The sequence below is a fragment of the Pan troglodytes genome, chromosome 3 (assembly GCF_028858775.2).
Source record: "Pan troglodytes isolate AG18354 chromosome 3, NHGRI_mPanTro3-v2.0_pri, whole genome shotgun sequence".
Taxonomy (NCBI): Eukaryota; Metazoa; Chordata; class Mammalia; order Primates; family Hominidae; genus Pan; species Pan troglodytes.
The window spans coordinates 18,423,694-18,448,079 of NC_072401.2; the positions used below are offsets into that span (position 1 = coordinate 18,423,694).

Here is a 24,386-nt window from a genome sequence, read left to right on the forward strand (position 1 = left end):
CCCTGTAACTGTTTCTAAAGTTTAATTTATTATACAAAATATTTAGAAGATAAAACAATTTTTATAACCCACTCAAAAAGTAAAGTTGCTAAGGCTATCTCAATCTGTTTCAGAGTTCCCCTTTCTTATTTTCTTAGTTGTCTTAGTCTTAATTTAGTTTCTCCTGTATGTCTAGTTTCTTTACCTACCCTAGGGAGGGCATCAGAACTAACACATCTTCAACCTCACAAGGGTAATCTACCCAACTAATTAGGGACAAAGTCTATAAAAGCACTTCAACCAGGCTAAAGCATTATTCAACAAACATAAAACATTAGTAATTATCTGACAAAGGACTTTTATCCAGAATTTATAACAAACACCTACAAATCAACAGAAAGCAAACAACCCAATTAAAAATGAGCAAATGACTTGAACAGATCCTTTAAAAAGGAAGATATATGAATTGTCTGTAAGAACGTGAAAATGTGCACAACATCATTAGTCATCAAAGATATGCAATTTAAAGCAAAATGAGATACCATTTCACACCCATTAGAATAGCTAGTAACGGAATGATAACATCAATTGCTCAAAGGCATGTGGAGCAACTGTAATTCTTACATATTGCTAGTAAGACTCAAATAATACATTTTCTACAACAGTTCGGCAGTTTCTGATATAAATAGCTTTCATATTAGATAATATAAATAGCTTTTATGTTTTATATTTTAAATATACATTGATCCCATAACCCAGCAATTCTACTCATAGGTATTTTCCCATGAGAAATGGAACAGATGTCTAAAAAAGAGACTTACACAAGAATGTTCATAGCAGCCTCATTAATAATCCCTAGCTATTTATTATAACTCCTTTCAGAGAAAGTAGTAAGAAGGTACAAAGAATAAAAAATTATTCTTGCAATTTAACTCTGGGTGAGTAGGAAAGTGTCAATGGCACTAATTAAAGGAGAACACAGCAGAAAAAAGAACAAGTTTTAAAAGCAAAGTAAGTTTAGTTTTAGATCCAGTGACTTAAAATTCTTCCCATAATATATATGTGAAGGTGTCTAGAAAAGAATAATGAAAGAGGCGGTGGTTCATCTAAACAGAGGTGAAGTGTTGAAGCCAGGAGAGGGGATGAAATCTGGAAAAAAATAAACCTGGGGAAAAGGAATAGGTACATGTACACACACACACACATATATGTATATATACATATATGTACCTACATATGTATACGTACTATATATTCATATACTACATACGCATATACACACTATATGCATGTACTATATATGCATATATACACTATATGGTATATATGCATATATACACCATATGCATATATATACACACTATATGCATATATACACTATATGCATATATACTATATATACATATATAGGTAGATATGTGTGTGTGTATATATATGTATATATTATATATGTATATATGTGTATATATGTGTATATATATATACACACACACATATACAGGTAGATATATATGTATATAAAAATCTAAGGACACTGTCCTTAAGGTATGACATTCTAGGGACAGAATAAAGATTAAATAGCAAAGGAGGTAAACAGAATTCTTAACTATTTTGTGCAAGGACTCCTCTGTCATTGTGGTTAAGCCCACAGGCTCCTTCTCTGAATCATGTTTTTAAATGCATGAATATATAGGAAACAAACTGTATTAAAATAGTTTTATATTACTATAATATAGTAATATATATGTAATATATATTATGTAATATATGTAATATATATGTATTATGTAATATATGTAATACAGATGTAATATATATGCCTCTTTTAATGCATTAAAATATAAAATCTAGTAGTAAGTCCAATGTCTACCATAATTTCAAAGTAGTGAGAACGTAAAAAATAATTAAAGATATGATATAAAAATATTTATGATTTCTATTATCGGAACAGGTACTACTAATACCACTGTTGTTTGTTGTCTATGCTTACAGTTGAAGTAAATGTTACATTTCAACCAAGGGTCAATGAAAATAAAAATGTAATTTTTTCAACCATTCAAGTTCATGGACCCATGAAATCCTATCTATGAACTTTTGGGCAAACTATGTGGATCCCAGGTTAAGAATCTCTGAGCTAGAAAGTAAAATTAAAGATATATAAAAATCTGATAAATAGTATCATGAAAATTACAGCAGCAAAGTAGTATATGCTGATTTTAAGTTGCAATTATGAAATGTTATATCCACTGTTTCACTTCTTGTAACTGTGAGGTAGAAAAAGAGAGGTCAGAGAACAACCTGCCAAGCAAAATAAAGTAGAAAAGATTCAGAGGTTTCTGAATATTATCAGAAAAAGAAAACAAATGTTTAAAAATGCATCTGCATCAGGGCCGGGCGCTGTGGCTCACGCCTGTAATGCCAGCACTTTGGGAGGCCGAGACGGGCAGATCACGAGGTCAGGAGATCGAGACTATCCTGGCTAACACGGTGAAACCCCGTTTCTACTAAAAATACAAAAAATGAGCTGGGCATGGTGGTGGGCACCTATAGTCCCAGCTACTCGGGAGGCTGAGGCACTATATATGCACATATACACTATATGCATATATACTATATATGCACTTATACATTTTTATATGCTACTCAGGAGGCTGAGGCAGGAGAATGGTGTGAACTCGGAAGGCGAAGCTTACGGTGAGCCGAGATTGCACCATTGCATTTCAGTCTGGGCAACAGAGCGAGACTCTGTCTCAAAAAAAAAAAATCTTTGATAACCACCGTAACCATAGACTACCATAATTATTCTGTATCAATGTTCTCAGACATTCCACTCCCATCCTGCTTCATCCAGCTTCCACTTCTTATATAAGCTAACGATATATTCCACCATGCAAGACAAGTTCAGAAGAGATGAATAATAATGGCACAAGTCTTCCAGCTAGCCTCTTACCCTTGATATACAAAACACTTAAGTATTGTAATTGAAAAGGAAGGGTAAACCATTTTCTTCTTATAGGAAAGCAGTTAAGCAATTTACTCTAGATACATTACCCCAGTGTTCATATTTCTCTGCACAATAGTCTGAGTTGTAGTGGAAATTTGACCAGAGATTATTTGGAATGCTGAATCATTTCCCATGATAGAATTTTTTTTTTTTTTTTTTTTTTTTGCCTCCTCAGCAGTGATGACACTTGCTATTAAGTATCATAAATCTCTGAACCATCAGAGTCATTTAGATAATGCCTTATTCCTATCACAGCCACTTTCAACACAGCTTTAAAGTTATTGTCTAGAGGCTATTGTGGAGAATTATAGTTAGGGGTGCCACAAATATCTGACTTGTTAGAACATAACCAGTCTAACCAGTATGGTACTCAAGAAATGTCAAAACCTTTATATAAGCTTTTAGATCTACTATAGCTGGGGCATTCTTATGAACAAATGTAAAACAAAGTAAAAGTGTTAAAAAGCAGATTTGTTTCCAAAGAAAAGCAAATATTTTGACAATAGAGTGAAACCCAAATAAGGGTAAAAAGTCAATTCTAAGTCAGTTAAGTTTTGTAAGGACCACTATGGACTACTATAGGATTTAAATGCATTATTCTCTGGTCACGACAAGACCATGCAAAATATCTAAATGCTAAAATAACAAGCAGAAAGGTAAACTGAGGAGTTAGGCTTAATAATCAACTACCAAGACTCATACTATTGCTCTATTTTATCTACTGAATGAGCCATAAAAGACCCTCCCAAACGTTGTTTTTTAATCATCTTTAATTTTCAAATAGCATAAGACTGTAAGCAAAATGCAAACAAATTACTATTAGTGAGTATTAAAAAAAAGCATTTACCTAGAAAATACTGTAATAGGATAATTACAGAGGCACAGAGCTGGATTTCAACTAGAGATCATCTTTCATTTTTATAAGTTACTAAAAATCAATTATCAAAACTCTAATATAACTATGATACTTGCTCAGGGTAATAAAAGATACTGAGAAAATCTATGTATTTTCTGCTCTCTACGAGTTAACAACCTAGTATGGAAGAATACAATATAAAGATTATATATTTCTTGGAGACGTCCTCAACCCCTAGGCCACAGACTGGTACCAGTCCATGGCCTGTAAGGAACCGGGCTGCATAGCAGGAGGTGAGCAGCCAGCAAGTGAGCATTACCGCCTGAGCTTTGCCTCCTGTCAGTTCAGCAGCAGCATTAGATACTCATAGGAGAACCAACCCTATTGTGAACTGTGCATGAGAGGAATCTAGGTTGCATACTCCTTATGAGAATCTAACCAATGCCTGATGATCTGAGGTGTAACAGTTTTATCCCGAAACCATCTCCCTGCAACACCTTGCCTGAGAAAAATTGTCTTCTACGAAACCTGTCCCTGGTGCCAAAAACGTTGGGGACTGCTGATCTGGCGGCTCATTTTGTCTTCAGTTTCAACACCCCTGAGATGACAAGAGAATCAAGAGCTCATATATTATTCTCCCTATTGTATCTCCACCGTATCCTACTATAACAAGCAATGTCCTCCTTGAGACTAAACACTAAACCTTACTCAACTATTTGGTGATCAACCATGGTACCACAACTCAGTAAGGTAACTCAGTGAGTATCTCATAAATGAAACGACTCTTCACTCTTCAAAGGGAATAAGGACTGCATTAATAATTGAGCAATAAACTAATCTTTTAAAATTGGTAGTGCACAGAAAAACAAAAATGAGAAAACATTCCTTTATTCTCTCACACCTTATACCAAAAGTTACTAACACTCGCTGAAAGGAATTACTAGAGAAAAATGATTTTTCTTCTGGAAGGCTTATGAGTTAGCTGGTTCAAAGGCTGGCAAGAATGAAGACTTAACACATTGCTTATGTTGCTTTCAATTTGGCTTACTATTTCACCACTGATATGCACTGCAAAGAATAAATACAAAGTCAAGGATAAAGTAAGTGGACATGGGCTTCCTGAAATTTCTTTTTATTCTACAGATTTGATGGTCTCAATAGCCCATGTAGAATGAGGAATATGCCAGGTCACAGGAATATAAAGAATACAGAATCATAGGACCTTTGGTTTTTAAAACATTTTAGGAGTTTTTGGCGGGGGTAGGTTAAGGGGTACAGACACATTATCATAAGAATCCATACCATTATCACAAAAGAAAACTTGCCAGACCCATTATATACTTCCAAATTTCATTTGTTACTCACACTTTACTTAAGGTTTTAGTGAAAGCCATGTCCTACCATAGCTTAATGAAGCTACCCACCCTAGGTGGTTTTCCTCAAAAGAGGATATGGGCATGGTATCTTCTTTTAGTCTTAAATCTAGTTTACCCATCCTTATTCATGCCACTGTCCATAGTTTTTTGCCTAATTAAAGCCAGGACCTGACCACTGTATTTGTGAATGTCCTAGACTTGTTAAAGCAGAAATCTGATTCCCTTGTGACTACAGTTTTCCCTATTACATTCTTTAGCAGATATATAGTCTTTTTAAGTAGGCTCATTGATTTTAGTTACTTTAAAATGTACAATTAAATTATTATTGACTATAGAACCCTGTTGTGCTATCAAATACTAGGTCTTACTCATTCAATCTTCTACCTTTTCTTTGTACCTATTCACTATCCCATTCCACATTTTTTAACTGGAATATTTATTTCTGTAAGAAAGAACTGCCCCTTCCTTCTCATTTATTTATTCACTTATATCAGTATTAAAACATGGATATTTATTTTATTCTACAGGTAATAATCCAAATTATTGTTATAACTATTGTTGTTTACTTTGTTGTTCAAATTGTTGCAACTCTGGCCATCAGGAGCTCTTTCAGGATGGCTCCTGTGTTCCCATACTTTTTTTTGAGCACTTCCTTACTTTCTGGCAACACAAAATGCTCCAAGCTCATCTTTATTTTCCTAGCCCCAGCCATGAAAACAACCACTTCTCCAAGGGGCTTTGGTTCCTTTTATTGGAGAATTCTTATTTTATGAAGGATATATATAAATAGAAGTCCTGCACTTCAGCGGACATCTTAGATAATAACCCCTACCTATACGCACATACTATTTTACAGAGCACTTGTCTTAGTCTATTTGGGCTGCAATAATAAAATACTTTAGACTGGATAGTTTATAAACAACAGAAATTTGTTTCTCACAGTTCTACAGGCTGGAAAGTCTACAGATAAACTTTACAAAAACAGTATGAGCAGGCTGTGGATATAATATACAACTAGCCAATAGCAGACAGTAAACTGCAGCAGACAGTTCATAATTATATGTAAAATAAAAATGGTGAAATAATACACAAAACTAATTTATCACACTTCCCAGGTACAGTATTTAATCACACCCTCTGCAAGAATTAGACTCCTTATATCTTAGCAAATTAAGAAATACGGAGAAAGAATAAGGCGTTGAGGTTCCAAAGTACTTTAGAGATAAGGGTAATTCTTGACAGCAGTTAACCACATCACATTATTAAATGAGGTACATGGGAAAACTCATGTATTATTAGAGCATGTTTTACAGAGTACTATTATTATAAAAATTGCATTTAAAAGATGATAATCTTTTAAATTATGTGAGAATACAAACAAAAAATATCAGAATCACTCATGACACGACAGAACTTCAACCTTTCATAAAATAGTTGAGATGTTGGATTGATTCAGACACTGACTGGCTTATAACTTGGGGTTTTTTTTTTTACACTAGAATTTATTGTCAATACAACTAGAATATATGGAGTATACAGAGAAAATTATCTGGCAAAAAAATAGCTGACCCAGCAATATACCCCTCCTTTTCTCCCTTTCCAAGTAAAGGAGACTTACAATATTTCAGTCCTTGGTTAATTTCTACAAGCATTACAGATTTTACTTTTTCCTTAAAAGGCCCTGAACTTAAGATTCTAATACCACCTAATTTAGTATGTTGGGCTATCTTAAGTTTGTAGGCAGACTACAATCAAATTAGTCTTATAGTTAAGATATCAAGAGGAAATAAAGTTTTAAGAATTCTGGATTAGAGTTGTAGATGCATTATATATAGTGGGTATGAAAATTTTCTGTATTTATGCTTTGACAACATATATGTTAAAAAAAAAAAAAACTAGGCAAAATAATTGTCACAGTAGTTTCACTCTAAAGTTACCTAACAGCCTGCTGTTTTTATGACAGACATAACCACTGTTTTGAACACATTTAAATACCACGAAGAACTTAAAAACTTAATGAGACAAAATTTAAAAAGAAATAAGAAATAGAAAAATCAGAGAAAAGCAGACCTCTAAGACATACAGATTTTTCTGAGGAGTTTAAAAAAACCAAACTCTTGTTTCCACGGCATCCTCTAACACAAAATTTGTGGCAGGAAAACTGCATATGTAAACATCAGTTCTCATAACAAAACAAAACAATGAAAACCCACCTTAGAAACTATTATTTTATAGAGCAAAACGTTAAGACATCTAAACATATGGCAACTAAGAAGGTGAATGCTGACCAGTAAACTGCTTTCACACCATCTTTTGAGTGGGCTCCTCCTTTATTTCCTTGGCCTTTTAGCAATTTTTCTGAACTGTATTACTGTATATGGTATCCTAAAATTTGTTAGACTGCTTTAGCCATGCTATTTTAAAAACCACACACATGCATGTAATGTGTATAAACATGCAGTTTTTTAAAAAAGATTTCATTTTCCCACCACTTATACCTAAAATATATAATTTAGTAAATTGAGAAGCAAGTATATATCCCATGTTGAAGAGTATGTTACGTTTTTGTTTTATGTCACAGACTTAAATTCATTTAAAACATAAATGTATTATACAAGGAACTGAAAATATAAATCTTATTTAGGTATTCCTTGCCTTTAAGGAGTTTAAAATTTACTAAGATCAGTACTCTTAAGAAGATAATGACAAAATAGTATCTAAAATTGACAAAGAAAGGTAAAACTCATGGTAGAGTCAAAATTATCCTTTAAAATCCCTTAAATAGCCCATAAGTGCAGTCTACATCTTTTAAGGCCTACAATCTCATACATCATTGTGTATTAGGAAACATAACATCTTTTAAGCATGGGAATTACACTCTATTTGCAGAGATACTTAGAGTAAGTGAGGCATATAGAAACTAAGAGCTATTAAAAGAAGAAAAAATTGCAGAGAAAAGGGAACCCACGTGCACTGTTGGTGGCAATGTGAATTAGTACAGCCATTATGGAAAACTGGATGGAAGTTCCTCAGAAAAACTGAAAATTGAATTACTGTATGATCCAACAATCCCACTTCCGGGTATTCACCCAAAAGATTTGAAATCAGTTTGTTGATGAAATATCTACACTCCCATGTTCATTGTAGCATTATTCACAACAGCTGAATCATGGAATCAAGCTAAGTGTCCAGCCGCAGATGAATCTGAAAAAAGAAAATGTGGTGTGTGTACATATGTGTATGTGTACACACACACATACAATGGGATACTATTCAGCCTTAAAGAAGGAAATTCTGTCATTTGCAACAACATGGATGGAATTGGAGAACATTATATAAAGTGCAGTAAGCCAGGCACAGAAAGATAAATATTGCATGTCTTCACTTATATGTGAAATCCAGGAGAATCAAATTCAAGAAGCAGAGAGCAGAATAGTAGAATACAAGAAGTACAGAGTAGAATACAAAGGCTGGGGGTATGGGAAATGGGGAAACAGAGTCAAAGGGCACACAATCTCAAAAGGAATATGGATTTGTTGGGGTTTTTTTTAGATTTATTGCACAGTGTGATGAATAGAGTTAAAAATAGAGTACTATACCTTTCAAAATCACTAAGAGAGTAAATTTCAAATGCTGTCACCACAAAAAATGTTAGGTATTTGAAGTGATGGATGTATGAACTAGCTTTATTTAATTATTCCAAGTTGTGTCCATAGATCACTTTGTACCCCATAAATTTATGCAATTATAAATTGTCAATTTACAATAAGAACATTTTTTTAAAAGACCAGTAAATCCATTAACTCCAGTATCACCATCCAATCAGAACAGATACCCACGTGATATAGGTTTTAGTTTCTTACTATCCTCTCTTTTTGGCAAAGCACATCTAATTTATGTTCCATTTTGCATATACAATGTGTTACAGGAAATCTAAGAGGGAAACTTTTATTTTTGCCTGGAGGTAGTGAAATGAAAAACAGGAAAGGAATCAGGGAATATGAAACATTTCTTCCTTGAAAGATGATTTAGAGTTTATCAAGCAAACAGGAAATGAGAAGCAGCAAAAACACTGAAGTACACACAAATATAATTGGATTTTAGTGTTGATACTAAGCAGCAGCAGATAAGGGAATAATGGCTTTGTTTTAAAAGAAAGTGATAAATATGTGGAGGGTTATAGTGAAGCCAAGAAAATATGAACACCTGCATGGTCGATAAAAAAATAATATTTTAAGTAGAATCAATAGGATTGAGGGGACCTGGTAGATTCAGTTACTCAACAAGTATTTAGTGTGAAGTTTCTAATCAAGGTAACTGGAGGTATGGGTTATTTATATAAGGAATCTGGGCCACAGAGTAGGGTTTTAAACTTCTCATTTTCTGGAGAGCAGAATAGGAAACATTCATTACACATGTATTGAGCATAAATACACATGCTAAGTACTAGAAAAAAATGATGAAATAAAAGACAGTGTCTACCCTCAAAGATTTCATATTTTAACGGAGGAGACAGGAGTAGAAGTCAAAAAGAATAACTAAAATTTTCCAGTGTTATACATATTACCTCCTTTGAAATTCTTGTGGGTTGTATCTGGAAGTAGATAACCTAGAAGCAGCCAGGAATATGAACTTGAAAAATCAGGACTAGCAATGCAGATTTTCTATCACTAGGATGTGAGAGCCTGAAGCTTAAGGTTGTTCAGGGAGAATGCATAAAATTAAAAGGAGGCTGAGAATTGAGCCTTGAGAGAATAATATTTAAGGGATGAAACAAAGACTAAGAAAATCTACCTTACCTGACTTATTATACCTTCCTCCTCATATCAGGGGGAAAAAAAGGGAGAAAATGGGAAACAATTTTCAGAGGAGTAAAGAGACAAATTTCAGAGGAGTAAAGAGACAATCTTCAGAGGAGAAAACGGTACAGTGAAAGCCAAAGGAAAGAGAGTTTCCAAGAAAGAGAGGAGTGATGAATGAAGTCAAATACTGTAGGGTCTAAGCAGCGTAAGGGCTGAGAATATGTCCTTGTTTTTAGCAAATTAAGGGGTTTAATGGATATCTGGCTTTGTGTGTGTACTGTCCAGCAACCAAGTCTCCTATTTTTAGTACCCGAATTCCCCCTTTTCCAGGATTTAGCTAGCAGGTAGAGAGTACCATTATAAAAAGCATACACACTTCACCTGACAACTCTAGAATCTTATGCTTTTTATACACTTGGTCTCTTTGGGCATATTCATTTTCCAGAGTGCTACTCTCATCTTTTGACTACGTGTACAATTGATGTGGAAGAGGCCAGATCCCTCCTCTCCTTCTCGGCCATAGTGATGCTAAGGGTGGGCAGACAGATGTTTTAGAATGGGCCAATTAAATGAATCCTCTCAGGACTTGGAAAAACGAACACATTATGGAAGCATAAACCTCAGGTCATGCAGACTTGTTTATTATAATGTGTCCTTGACTGTGGTTCCTCTGTATTCTTGGATTTTTTATTTGCCAACCTTGGCCCTCTAGCCTCTAGATAATTGTGAGAGCCCTGAATAGTCTCCCAATAACCCCCTTTTCCTTAACATGGCCAAAGTTAGTAACTTTAAATCAAGAACCCTGATACGGGAGCTATCCATTTTCCTTTGCTTTCTTTTACTGAGGGAATTCTGCTCAACTGTTATCACCATTGTAAAGCCTGTATTGGAAACAATACACTTTCTTCTCCTAGCTCTTACTTCAAGTAGAATTTATACTTCTTGTAATTCCATAAAATCTATTTCTTAAATTCTGTTACAACAAACAATCACACTGTATTTATAGTGTACCTCAGCTGAAGAAGACAATGATTCAGTAAAAGAGTTGAGTTTTAAAGGATGTACAGAAGGGTTTGAGAAACTTAAGAACTGTACAAACTACATAATTTGAGGATCACAGTTCAGTGAGTAGTTTCTGCTGTCAGTGAGGCTGTAGCAGCACTCCTCACTGAATGTGAAAAACTACAGTATTGACAAATGTGTTTAAACCACTATGCACATTTTCAATCCTGATGAACTAGAGCTTTTATGGGGGAAAAATGCCACCTCAATTTTTTTTTTAGACAAGAACAGCATTAGAACATCAAGAGGTCAAAGATAACTCAACATTACTTTTTAAGTGGAAAGTGTAAAGATGATATTAAGCTAAAACCTTTTTTAGTATACCACTTGAAAAACTCAAGAGCCCTTAAAGTAATGTTAAAGGAAGCAATGCTTATTTTATGGTGTTCAAATCATAAAACTTGCATATGAAGGTATTCATGATGTTGTACAGAACCATTCTTTATTATTCATCAAGGAACATATGGAGAAAGAAAATCTTAAACAAGGCACTTCTGATAATAGAACATGCTTATGTATATCTCTTTCTGGTTAACATTATTTCTGAAGACAATATTTAAATGGACTCTTTTGCCTTCCAATTGAATGTCATTAACGCAGCCTACAGACAAAGGACATATCACACACTTCAAGCATATTGATGATGAATATCTGATGTGGGGTGCTAATACATTTAATACTTCTTTAATGTAGGATTTATAAAAGAGTTTTCATAAGATGATACTATTAGCCAATCAGGCTTGGAGGAAAATATCACTGCAAACAATGAATGGAGTATGGAAGAATCCAGTACATATTTTGCTAACTTCCAGGAGTTAACGGAAATGTTGACTGTAAAGCAAAAGTCTTACATCTTGCTAAAGGAGGCTGAATTTAATGAAATGGACAGTAGAAATGTTGATGTTTATAAGTGAAAAAATCTTTCCACTTGATGTTCATCATTAGTCAAGCAAAGAAAAAGGAGTCACAAATACTTGACACCGAATCTTAAAAAAAAAAAAATTCAGACCACACAAATAAAATGTTTGTTGTTACAAGTGAGTTTGATCATGACAGGAGAAGACTCACCACATTAAAAAATTAAACTACAAATAGAGTATTGGGCGACCAGGAGCTGAAAAAGTGCAAGTAAAGTAACTTTAAACAGTTTATTCATTCTGAGTTTTTTCATCCAGTTGCTTTGTCTATGGCTTCAGTTGATGGTTCAGAGCTACTTCCGTGGATTCAGACATGGATGAACCTCAGGCATCTATTTCACTACTTCACCAGTTCACTCTGGCTTAACTCACTACCAAACAGCAATGGGCGCTAAAGCTCCTATTTCTTTTTTTAACCACTATATTTCACTCAACCAACTCTATAATCAATTAATCAGACATTTTAAAAATTGCCTTATTTATTTTGCAAAGTGCTATTGACGATCATTAATTATCTAACATTATTTGGTTATTTGTTTACACTATAGTACATGTTCATTGGTGAAGTTAACTATTTCTTTGTATGTAAAGAAACACAGACAATCTCTAACTCCCCTTCCTGCTTTAAAATGCTACAATTTTAGATTGTTCTTTAGAGAAAAACAAACATTCTATAAAACTAAAGAATGGGAATGGCAATCACCTACCACATGCCAAATCCATAATTTCTCAAAATTGTTATTATTTTAATTCCTGAAATATATTTCTCCTAAGATCTCTATGGTTTGCTACCTCAACTTTTTTTTACATCTCTGCTCAAATGTCATCTGATTACCACTTATAAAAATGTAATCACCATCTCCATGCTTTATGTCCTGCTCCATTTTGTCTCCATGGCACTTATCTATATTCATATACAACCAGCCTGTGAGAGGTTTGGATGTGTGTATATACACATTCAACCACAGGTATAATTTACTTGTTTATTATCTGCCTCCCTTCACTAGAACATAAAGGTCCACGAAGACAGGGATATTTTTTCTTTTGTTCACTAGAGCAGTGCCTGGCATGTAGTAGGAGCTTAGTAAATCTTTCTTAAATTAATGAACTAGTCATGGACCAGAAATATGTTTTATAAAGACCAACACGCTAGTTGTGCTTGGGAGAAAAGTCACAATTTGGGAAAAGAAAAAACTAAATTAGTAGCATTCTATACAAGAACACACAGGTGATGATACAGTTGGTGAATTCATGAGTTACTCAAGAAAACTGGGGAAAATATCATTAAAAAGCCTTATTTAAGACACTATAATAATAACCAGTCATATAGCACATATTAGTTCTTCTGTTACTTCCACATAAAAGTGCTTCTTCCCATAAAGTACTTAAATATAAAGTATTTTGAACAGCACATACAGATTGCTATATATTAAATATAGGCTAATTTTACTGACTGCCATAGTAGAGACAGCACAGGGAAGAAGCATTACCTAAACACAGACGGTAATTCAAAAAACAGGGCCCCAAATAGAATTACATCTCTTTTGATGATCAGGTCTGCATTCTCACCTACTATACTTTCTCAAATGAATTAGAATACACAAAGAAATTATTTAGAAAAACTCCTAACAAATTATATAAAGATAAATAAAAAACCCATTTTCTTTCCCCTCAAAAACAATTTTTTTTTTTTTTTTTTTTTTGAGATGGGGACTTGTTCTGTCGCCCAGGCTGGAGTGCAGTGGCGCGATCTCGGCTCACTGCAAGCTCTGCCTCCCAGGTTCACGCCATTCTCCTGCATCAGCCTCCCCTGTAGCTGGGATTACAGGCACCCGCCACCACGCCTGGCTAATTTTTTGTATTTTTAGTAGAGATGGGGTTTCACCATGTTATCCAGGATGGTCTCGATCTCCTGACCTCGTGATCCACCCACCTCGGCCTCCCAAAGTGCTGGGATTACAGGCGTGAGCCACCACCCCCAGCCAAAAACAATTTTTTAAAACTTTTATTTTACATTCAGGGGTACCTGTGCATGTCTGTTATTACAAGCAAACTCATGTCATGGGGGTTTGGTGCACAGACCATTTCAACACTCATGTACTAAGCATAATACCTGATAGTTATTTTTCCTGATCCTCTCCCTCCTATCACCTGCCTCCCATCCTCCTCCCTCAAGTAGGCCCCAGTGTCTATGGTTCTCCTCTTTGTGCCCATTAGTTCTCATTACTTTAGATTCCCACTTGTAAGTGAGAACATGTGATACTTTTTTTTTTTTTTTCTGTTCCTGCGTTAGTTTACTAAAGATAATGGCCTCTGGTTCCATCCATGTTGCTGCAAAGGACATGATCTCATTCTTTTTCATGGCTGCATAGTATCCTATGGTATATATGCACCACATTTTCTTTATCCAGTCTACCACTGATGGGCATTTAGGTTGATTCCATGCCTTTGCTATTGTGAATAGTCCTGCAATGAACATATGTATGCATGGGTCTTTATGGCAGAACAGTTTATATTTCTTTGGGCATACACCCAGTAATGGGATTGCTTGGTTGAATGGTAGTTCTGTTTTTGCTCTTTGAGGAATTGCCACACTGCTTCCCACAATGCCTGAGCTAACTTACACTCCCACCAGCAGTGTATAAGTGTTCCCTTTTCTCCACAACTTCGCCTGCATCTGTTCCCCTCAAATTTAAACATTTACCCCAAAGGATATTAGGGATGTACAAAATCACTGAAAGAATAATGACTAAACATTTCTGAAAGGAATTTAGAATCACTTATATTTTCAGTATTTTTGGCTGATCCCTAGAACACCTTAGAATATTAGCACTTACTTGTCATCTGCAAGGACTCCCTCATGATGTTTATCTAAAGGTCTAGCATACTGCAGCTGTGAGTTACGTTTTTAAAAAACCATTGAAAGGCCATCATGATTTTAAAGCATTGCTTTTGATTCTGAAAACATTTCTTTTCTAAAAGATTTAAATGCACTCAATTAACTGATTGAGTGTTAATGGTGCCAGGTACTATTCTAGGTGCTAGGGATATAACAAAACACAAAATCCCTGCCTAATTTGTTCTTATATTCCAGAAGTGGCAGATAAACAGGTTTTAAGAGGAGTAAGGGAGAGTTTAAAAAAATAATGTGAGGGCCAGGCGCGGTGGCTCACGCCTGTAATCCCAGAACTTTGGGAGGCCGAAGCGGGCAGATCACGAGGTCAGGAGATCGAGACCATCCTGCATAACACGGTAAAACCCCGTCTCTACTAAAAATACAAAAAATTAGCCAGGCGTGGTGGCAGGCGCCTGTAATCCCAGCTACAGGGGAGGCTGAGGCAGGAGAATGGCATGAACCTGGGAGGCGGAGCTTGCAGTGAGCCGAGATTGCGCCACTGCACTCCAGCCTGGGCAACAGAACGAGACTCCATCTCAAAAACAAACAAACAAACAAATAAAAACGTGAAAGAGTGACTGAGATGAATTATCAATAGGGTGGTGAGGGCAGTGCATCGTCAGGAGAGAGGCAATATTTGATGATATGAAGAAGTTAGCAATGTGCACTGGTAGAAACAGGATTCTAGACAGAAGTAACAGCAAGTCTAAAGATCCTGAGAAGAAAATAAGGTTAGCTCATTTGAGGAAAAGCAAAAAGCCAGTAAGTATTCAAAAGAACGAATAATAAGATGTGGTCAAGGAGGAGACAGAACCAGACCACATAGAGTCCTTGAGAGATTTTATTCTAAATGACATGTAAAGCCACTAAATGTTTTTGGACAGAGGAATAATGATCTGGTTGAGGCTTTAGAAACATCATTTTTCTTTTTGCATAGAAAGCTGAATTGGTAAGATGGGGGAGAAGTAGAAACAAAAGGACTAGTTAGAAGGCTCTTTAGTAGTATAACCAGACCAGATGGGCCTCAGATTAAGGTGGTAGCAATGGAAATGATGAGACATGGTGAGATTTAGAGTAGATTTGAAGGTACAGACTTGATAATAGGTTGCATGTGGGCTGTAAAAGATACTGAGAAATCAAAGAAGGCTCCTGGCCTTTCAGCTTGACCAACTGAGTCACAAGTGATACCTTTCACAAAGATGGAAAAAGCTGGGGAAGGGAAATAGGATAAAATCAAGTGTTCTGTTTTAGACAGGTCATTGTGGGATGCCTATTAGCCACTGTAGTGAAGAATTATCAACTAGGCAGTTAAATATATGAGTTGGTAAAGCAGGAGGAAAGGTCAGGATTAGATTGAATATGTAGTTATTATCAGCACACACATGATAATTAAACCCATAGGACTGAGTGAGGTTATCAAGTGAGTAAATGTATATCAAGAAGAGAAGACAGCTGAGGACTAACTCTTATGGCTCTTCAACATTTAAAGGTCAAGAAGAAGAAAACCAGTAAGGATCATGTGAAAGAAGCAATTTGTGAGAAAGGCAAAAAAAATCCAAAGGGTATAATTTTCCAGAAACCAAGAAAGTGATCAGCTTTATCAAACGATGCTGAAATGCTAAGATGAGAAATGATTGGCATTCCTTTGAATAGGACAAGATGGAATTGCCAGTGAAATTGATAAAACAATTTCAGTGGAGTGGTAGGAAAGAAAGTCTAACTAGGATGGATTGAAAAGAGAAGGGAAGGTGGAAAGTGGAGATGGCAAAAGTATGGACAATAACAAATATTGTTACTAAACACCTACTGTGTGCCAGTTCTTGAAATATATTAGTTAACAAAAATTCAGTTCCTCATGGTGCTTATATTCTAGCAGAAGGCAACAGATAACAATAAACAAAATAAGTAGAGTATATAGTATAATAGAAGGTGATTGTTCTACAAAAAGGAAGGAGAATTTTTAGTTGGTGGAGGTTTGAGGACAGAGAGAAAATAACTTCCTATAAGAGAGGAAATCGACTAAATAAAGGAGACTTAGAAAAACAGCATGATTGGATGTTTTCCTCATCAAGTTCAGCTATTCCAGAGTAAGTGTGTAGTAAAAGAGAACTGAATTAAAACACAGATAAGATTCTGAGTGTTAAGTATGACAAAGGCAAAGAGAGGAAAGGGAGTTAAGATTTTACAGGAAAAATGATCATGGTTATCAAGCACAGTATCTGAACTGAGTACAGAGAGAAGTGAAATCATGAGGAGATAGTCAACAGTGAAAGTGGTGTGGTCTATACATTGAAGGCCGCAATGAGGTGAAAAAAGATTGGATACCTGCATAAATAATCCCATTAAAAAGTGGGCAAATGACCTGAATAGACATTTCGCAAAAGAAAGCACACGAATGGACAACAGGCATATGAAAAAAATGTTCAACATCACTAATCATCAGGGAAATAAATGCAATTCAAAACCACAGTGAGACATCATTTTACCCCAGTTAGACTGGGTATTATAAAAAAGACAAATAATAACAAATGCTGGCTTGTGTGAAGAGGAAAGGCAACTCTTTTACAGTTTCTGGGAGTGTACATTGTACAGCCACTATAGAAAATAGTGCGGAGGTTTCGCAAGAAACTAAAAATAGAACTACCATACAATCTAGCAACCCCACTACTGGGTATCCACCCAAAGGAAAAGAAATCAGTATATCAAAGAGATACCTGCATCCCCATGTTTACTGCAGTACTATTCACAATAGCCAAGTTATGAATTCAACTTAAATGTCTATGAATGGATAAAGAAAATGTGGTGTATCTACATAATGGAATACTATTCAGCCATAAAAAGAATAAAATCCTGCCGTTTGCAGCAAAACGGATGGAACTGGACAGCCATTATGTTAAATGAAATAAGCCAGGCACAAAAAGACATATATCACATGTTCTCATTCATATGTGGGAGCTTAAGAAAACGCTGACCTCACAGAGGTAGAGAGTAAAATGATATTTATCACAGGCTGGGAAGGGTGGGAGGGGATGAAAAGGTTGGGTACAAACCTACACAGTTAGCTAGAAGGAATAAGTTTTAGTGTTTGATGGTACAGTAGGGTGACTACAGTTAATAACAATATATTGTATTTTTCAAAATAGAAGCAAAGATGTGAAATGTTCTCAACACAAAAATAACTATTTGAGGTGATGGATATTCTAAATACCCCAATTTGTTATTACACATTGTATACATGTATCAAAATATCACATGTATCCTGTAAATATGTATAAATATTATGTATCAGTACAATAAATAAAAAATTAATATTGGAATGAGAGTATTGGGATAAGATGGTAGTCAGAAAAAGGGATAGGTAAAATTAGATTTGGGAGGTGATAAAGGTATAGGAATGTGGGAAAAGGTGGCTAGAGTAGAATAAAGGAAAAGAGCGTTGGAAATGAAGAGATCAAGTAATGGAGAGGCCAGGGTGTTGGATGTATCAGCTACATAGAATTTGAAGTCAACATAAGCTATGATGGGAATAGTATTTGGGAGGAAGAAAGCAAAAAGCCTGGTAGAGACAAAAATGTAGATGGAATACTTTAATGCCATGGCTTCAAAGAAGGTTACGGTTTTGATCAAGCAGGGCAAATATAAAGATCTTGAAAGTTGCCTGCCAGTTGCCTCCTTATGTTACATAAAGTAAGGAATTAAAAACAATAGCAAGTGAGAAGTCTACAAAAGCATCCTTTATGAACACATAAGTTTCAATTAGAGCAATAAAGAAAGAGGAACACTCAGAGAAGAGACTGAGGGATTCTGTTGATGGAAGACCAGAAGCTCCAGAAGACAAAGTAGAAAGAATTTGGGTGATTGTAAAGGGGTAGGAGACTGGGTCAAATTAGGGAATTAAAAAGCCAAAGGAAGAGGAGAATCTGGGTGATGATGGGATGAACTGGTAGATTTCCTTTAATTCCTTCTATGGATGGACTTGCAAATAAAAGGGAGATTTTTATCAGAAATGTAAAAAGTCTTCAATCCAGTTCTAATTTTAAGTGTGTTCTTAGAATTTGTTTACTATCTTACAGGTACCTGGTAAGAAAAGAAGAAAAATCTTTTCATGAACACCTCTAAATGCAGCTCATAATGGTATATCAGTTATTTTATGGCAATTACAATTCCCTGAGAGTTCCAAAAGGGCAACCTATATAAGAGAAATTCAAAGTATGACCACGATGACATCACAAAGGAACACTTACTAAGAAACACTTAAGGTCTGAATGAATCATGTTAAATTTACATAGTCAATCAAGGATGTCTGCATTTAGAGAAAAGCAATCTAAAAGATTAACACTACCTGTTTTTAAGAAATCAATTACTTTATCATCAGTTATAACCCAACTGGTTAATGAACCATACTAGTATTTATATCATGCTAGAGTACAAAACAAAACATTAACGGTTTAAAAGGAAAAGGGTCAGTGTTCCCAAAAGGCACGGGAAAAAAAAAGGTTTTTAATATAAAACCTGGCTATCAATTAACTTAAGGGAAAAGAGTTTGTTAATAGGAGCTTTCAACTAACGGCATCAAATCCATCAAGAAGGTCTTCAGGAAAAAAACAGAATTGTGGGTACGTGAATGCTAAGCATGTGTGGGTATTAAAAAAAAAAGCAGGAAAAACATTACATTTTGATGAAGGATGACTTTGTTATATAGATAGCAGTATGATTCGTTCAGCTACTATGTACATATTATCTGTCCAATTTAGTCCAGTCCAGCAGCCTTCAATTTAAAAATAAAAGATGAGACATCTTCCTGAATCATAAGCCAGTGACTTAAACATTTCAGGTGATTAGAGAATCTGCAGCTAAAGGCCAAAATAACTTAGTTTACATTTCATAAGGATACCTGTAAACAAGGCATTTTATATCTATATGCCTATGTTTATCAACATTCCAAACAAACTGGCTGATATTCAAACTATACACAGTAATACTTTAAGTACAAAGCAGAGAAAGGTAAACTATATGTACGTACAAAATAATTTACTTCTTCAAAACGAACAAAGGAAGTACTAATACTACCGAATATTCTGAGAAACTGAAAGATATCTATCTAGGTAGAGTTTATCTTAGTATTCATTTATTCACCCAAGAAATACTAACTCAGGACCTAACATGCAGGTACAGTCCTAGTTGCCGAGATTCTGCAATAAACAAAACAAAGTCCCTGTTATTATGGAGATTTTCATTCTACTCTAGCACTCTAGTTAATTTTAGTGTTAACCTCTAGAAGGAATTCAGTTTTTAAACATTTCTAAAGTAAAGAATATACAAAATTAGTTAAAGTTCACCTTTGTCCTAGAACATCCTCCTCTGCATTTGACTTATTCAACCCTGAAAGAGTATTTTTGACTAGCTTCTAAATACAATTAATTGCTTGAGCTGTATTTAAGTAATACGCTTCTTCCAGTCTTCAGATGGTTTAATGCCAGTGGCATTCCTACAACCTATTTATTATTAAGCACTATAAGGGAATTAATCACTGAAATTGTTCAGAGGCCACATGAAGAAAAAATAGAAACCTATAAGAAATATAGAGTATTCCCCATAGTTCCTCTCTAGTCTGCTTAATTCAAATAAAATAATTCTAATCCTAGTCTGCTAACTAGTGGAGAATGGGAAGTGTTTTCTACTTAGTACTTAAAGAGTCTAGGTGCTCCTCACACAGAACACTGTTCATTTTTTGAACTTCTTCTGGACGGCTCAAATGTTCAGCACACAGAGCTAAAAATCATGGTATTTAACTTTTCTGAGCTTCACAGTTCCTACCTGTTAAACAGTACTTACCCTCTTAATATTGTTTTGGCATTAAACGAGATAGAGCATAAAAAAGGTTTAGTGCTCAATCACAACTGATGGTATCAATCATCATCATTATCCCAGGTAGTGATATTCTCAATAGTAATAGCTTATATTTATCATTAGAACCATCTCAAAAAGCATAAGTTGGGAAAGACAATAAATTAGTTACCATAAGGATATTAGAAGATTTCTTTGTGTGTTTTAGCAAGATGATCAACATGCACATGTTCCTCAAACTAAGCAAAAGATTTAAAGTACCAGGAATACTAATGCCATCCATATCCAGGATCCCTAAAAATGATTGCATTTGGGATATTTTCAGGGAAAAAAAAATCTGCACTAAAAAGATGTTTTACCAACACGTCATAATGCTACTCCAAAGACTCAGAAGTATTTCCTGTCTTTAAAATAATATTTCTTGCCTTTTACTTCAAAGTAGAGTTAATAGTAGAACTCAAATGGCAAACTAACAAAGGAGTTAAGACCATTTAAAAGATACTGTTATTATCTTCTAGCCCCATCTTGGTCAGACCATTTGGAAATCTCTAAAATGATTTTAATGAAAGCAAATTTAAAAAGCCCAAGTAAACAAACAGAAAAACTTTTATGTTTAATTAAATCTGGAAAGTGATGAACTACAAATAAAGAAATTAACAAAGGCCTAAAATAAAGCAAAAACACTAAGAAGAATCTTTAATTTAAAAACTCTGCAATCTTTCAAAAGATGTTGAAGAAATCCAGAAATGGAGAGGTCACTAAATATCCAAGAACACTCACCCAACCATTGGTAGGAGACCTCTTGGAGACCCAGATGCTTGAATCAGCTGAAATAGTACCAAGTTTTTACTGATTACTCTTAATAGGGCAATGGAGCATAGGCTAACTCCATAATATCAAAAATTAAAGGCTATTATTATTGATAATTCTAGTTATTACCATTACAAATGACTCAAAGGAAAAAGAGACTGAGTAATGACTTCCAAAGTAAATGAAACTTACTGTGTGCATGTGTGTAAATGTGTATATTTCTTCCAGTTCTCTTAGTGATACAAGTCTGATAACATAATTCTTCCTGTAAGTGAATACTAACAGAGTAAAATTTTCTAAATTAATGTTACAAAATCCTTAAAGAAAGTATGTAAAATTATTGTTTTAAAGAGATGGGGTCTTGTTGCCCAGTCTGGCCTTGAACAACTGGGCTGAAGCAATTCTCCCACCTCAGCCCACCTGTTATCTGGGACTATAGGTACGTGCCACTGTACCTGGCCGTAAAACATTTTTAACACTGTACTAAAAATTTTGAAAAAAGATTTGATTTTTGAAGATAATGCAGATTTCTCAACAGTAACACAAAGGAAAAGATTTTCAGTCTCTTGCTCTTAAAAATTATAGTTCTTAATTTTAGGCCTTTAAATTATATTAACGACTCTTCTAATAAGAGGATTTCCATATTCCAACATATAAAAGAACTTAGAACACTTAAGACTAAACAAAAGACTCTTGTATCACAGTCAAGTACTATTTTAAACATTATTGATTTAAACATGAAAGTTGTCAATTTAGTAGAAAAATATCTAGTGATATCTCATTCCAAAGAGGAGTAAAATAGGGTCAACAAGTAGATGATGACAATATGGTAATGTTTTCTTAATCTCAAAGTTGAGAGAGAATAATCCCCCAACCTAAACATGCACCATAACTCAATCCAAAGGTCCAGGTGGTAAAAATAAGACACTCTATTACTGTGGGAACAGCCAAGAACAAAACATGAAAGGTCCTACATTTCTCTAATTCTCCCAAGTAACTAAAATATAAAAACTACTTCTGCTTGATACATGAGTGTTAAAGTAAGGGAACAAGTAAAACAAAAGCTATTTGGTTTGAGTAGTTTGGAGAGACAAGAAATAAAAAAGAACATTGATTTTTTTAATGTCTACTAAGCAAATTCAAGTTACCAAATAAATATTGAAATAGCAAGTCAGCAAATATACTCCAACCAAGCTGATAAGTGATTTCACTATTACATTATCAGGCATAGCTTTGCAATATAATATTATATATCTGTAACTTATTGAACATCAAACAAATTTTGAAGTGTTCAAGACAGCAATACAATAAGGAAGACCAGAAGCATAAGAAAAATTTTTAAAGGTGCCTATAATAGATGAGGAAAATGTGTGATAAAGTCAGAGAGATACTTGAAAATAGAATGCTGAACAGGAATGCCTAATACAAGACTAGTACTAGAATGATTGAGACTCCTACTGTCCCTAAAAATATAAAGAAAATTTAAGAATAAAGAAACAATAAAGAGTGAAGTAGAGAGACTGACATATAAAAAACTTTTGTGTAAAAAAATTCCAACATTTTACATCTCTATTGCAAATTTTAAATGACAAAGCATACCAATATTACCTTTCTTTCGAAAGAGTGCATTTAGGTAATTTTCTGCTTGGCATTCAATCTTATCAGTGTTGGACTGGCCCTGAGATGATAGCTCCTCTGTTGGTGTTGACTGTGAAGAATCAAGAGATGGTATACAATCCTAAAAGTATAAGAAAACAACAACATACAGAATTATTTTTTAATTCAAACATGGAAGTCCATTAAAAATGACAAAAAATTAATGCTCTAAATGCCCATTTGTTCTACTCTTTAAATTGTATTAAATTAGATAGAGGGAACATAAAATTCAGAATGAGTCAGGAAAAAAGAAATAGCTCTGATACAGAGTCAAAATAACCTTATTCCTTAGCAAAACTACAGTCAAAAAAAAAAAAAGAGCATATGAAACATACTGGTGAATAAATTCACTATATTGGCATGCCAGTAATGCAATCCTATCGGAGAGTTTTAACAACAAAGCAGATGTGTTTACCCACTAATCTGACCAAAATTGGTACACGTTCTCAAGTTTTCAATTCTTCTCAGCCCTTCTCACAACAGTAGAAAAGAAATCAGAATTTCCCACCACACAAGAAGATGCTGGTTGCATAGTTTATGCCCCGTATACAGTAGACACTTACATATTTCATCATTTACACAGGAGATAATTATGATATACAAAAGACTTCAAGAGTAAGTGAAAGGCTAAAACAGCACATTATTCCCCTACTATTAATTTCTAAGAAATCAGATTGTAGGGTGGTCTCAGACCAAAGTAGGCCTTCAAGCTCATCCCTCTATACCTAAATACAAAATAGACCTGAACTAAACTTAATGAGTCAGGGTAAGTAAGAGTAAGAAAGAAATGTGAAATAAATAAGTAAAAAAAAAGATGAGTTTTTCTAAGATTTTCACCTGCAAGTTAAGCTAAATGTTAGATTTCTAATATGACTTTAAAATATTATTTTCGTTTACCAAAATCAAATACTTAAACTTCCACTGTGAGTCACAAATTTTCAAAACAAATTAAGATAAAAAAAAAACTGTGTTACAATTGTGCATTAGTTTAAAAATAATTTCATAGCACTAAAACTTACACTGACTGCTTCTCTCTGTAGGTTACAAAATGAACATTTTTCATCCATAGACCAGTCAGTCAGCTCTTCTGGTTCACAGTCTTTAAAAGAGGGAAAAAATTCATTAAATATACTAACTTTATTAAAACAAATAAAACTACCACTCTCCACAGCAATGGCTCA

General features: G+C 34.5%; 1 protein-coding gene across 21 annotated transcripts in view; it reads right to left on the minus strand.

Moving 5' to 3' along the window:
• The window catches only part of LCORL (ligand dependent nuclear receptor corepressor like), a 179,209-nt gene that overhangs the window by 95,465 nt on the left and 59,358 nt on the right, over positions 1-24,386 (minus strand). For 10 of the 21 annotated variants that reach the window (XR_010156490.1, XM_054682807.2, XM_001162914.8 and 7 more), the window contains exons 3-4: positions 24,225-24,304; positions 23,158-23,287 (exon numbers count right to left, since the gene is read on the minus strand). Coding sequence is in view for 13 of the 21 variants with exons in the window: in XM_054682807.2 (XP_054538782.1) it covers positions 23,158-23,287; positions 24,225-24,304 (210 nt within the window). In the remaining 8 variants the exon portion in view is untranslated. Of the gene's footprint in view, positions 1-21,519; positions 21,567-23,157; positions 23,288-24,224; positions 24,305-24,386 lie in introns of those variants that run through there. The other 11 variants (XR_010156487.1, XR_010156485.1, XR_010156486.1 and 8 more) reach the window with 3 other exon arrangements.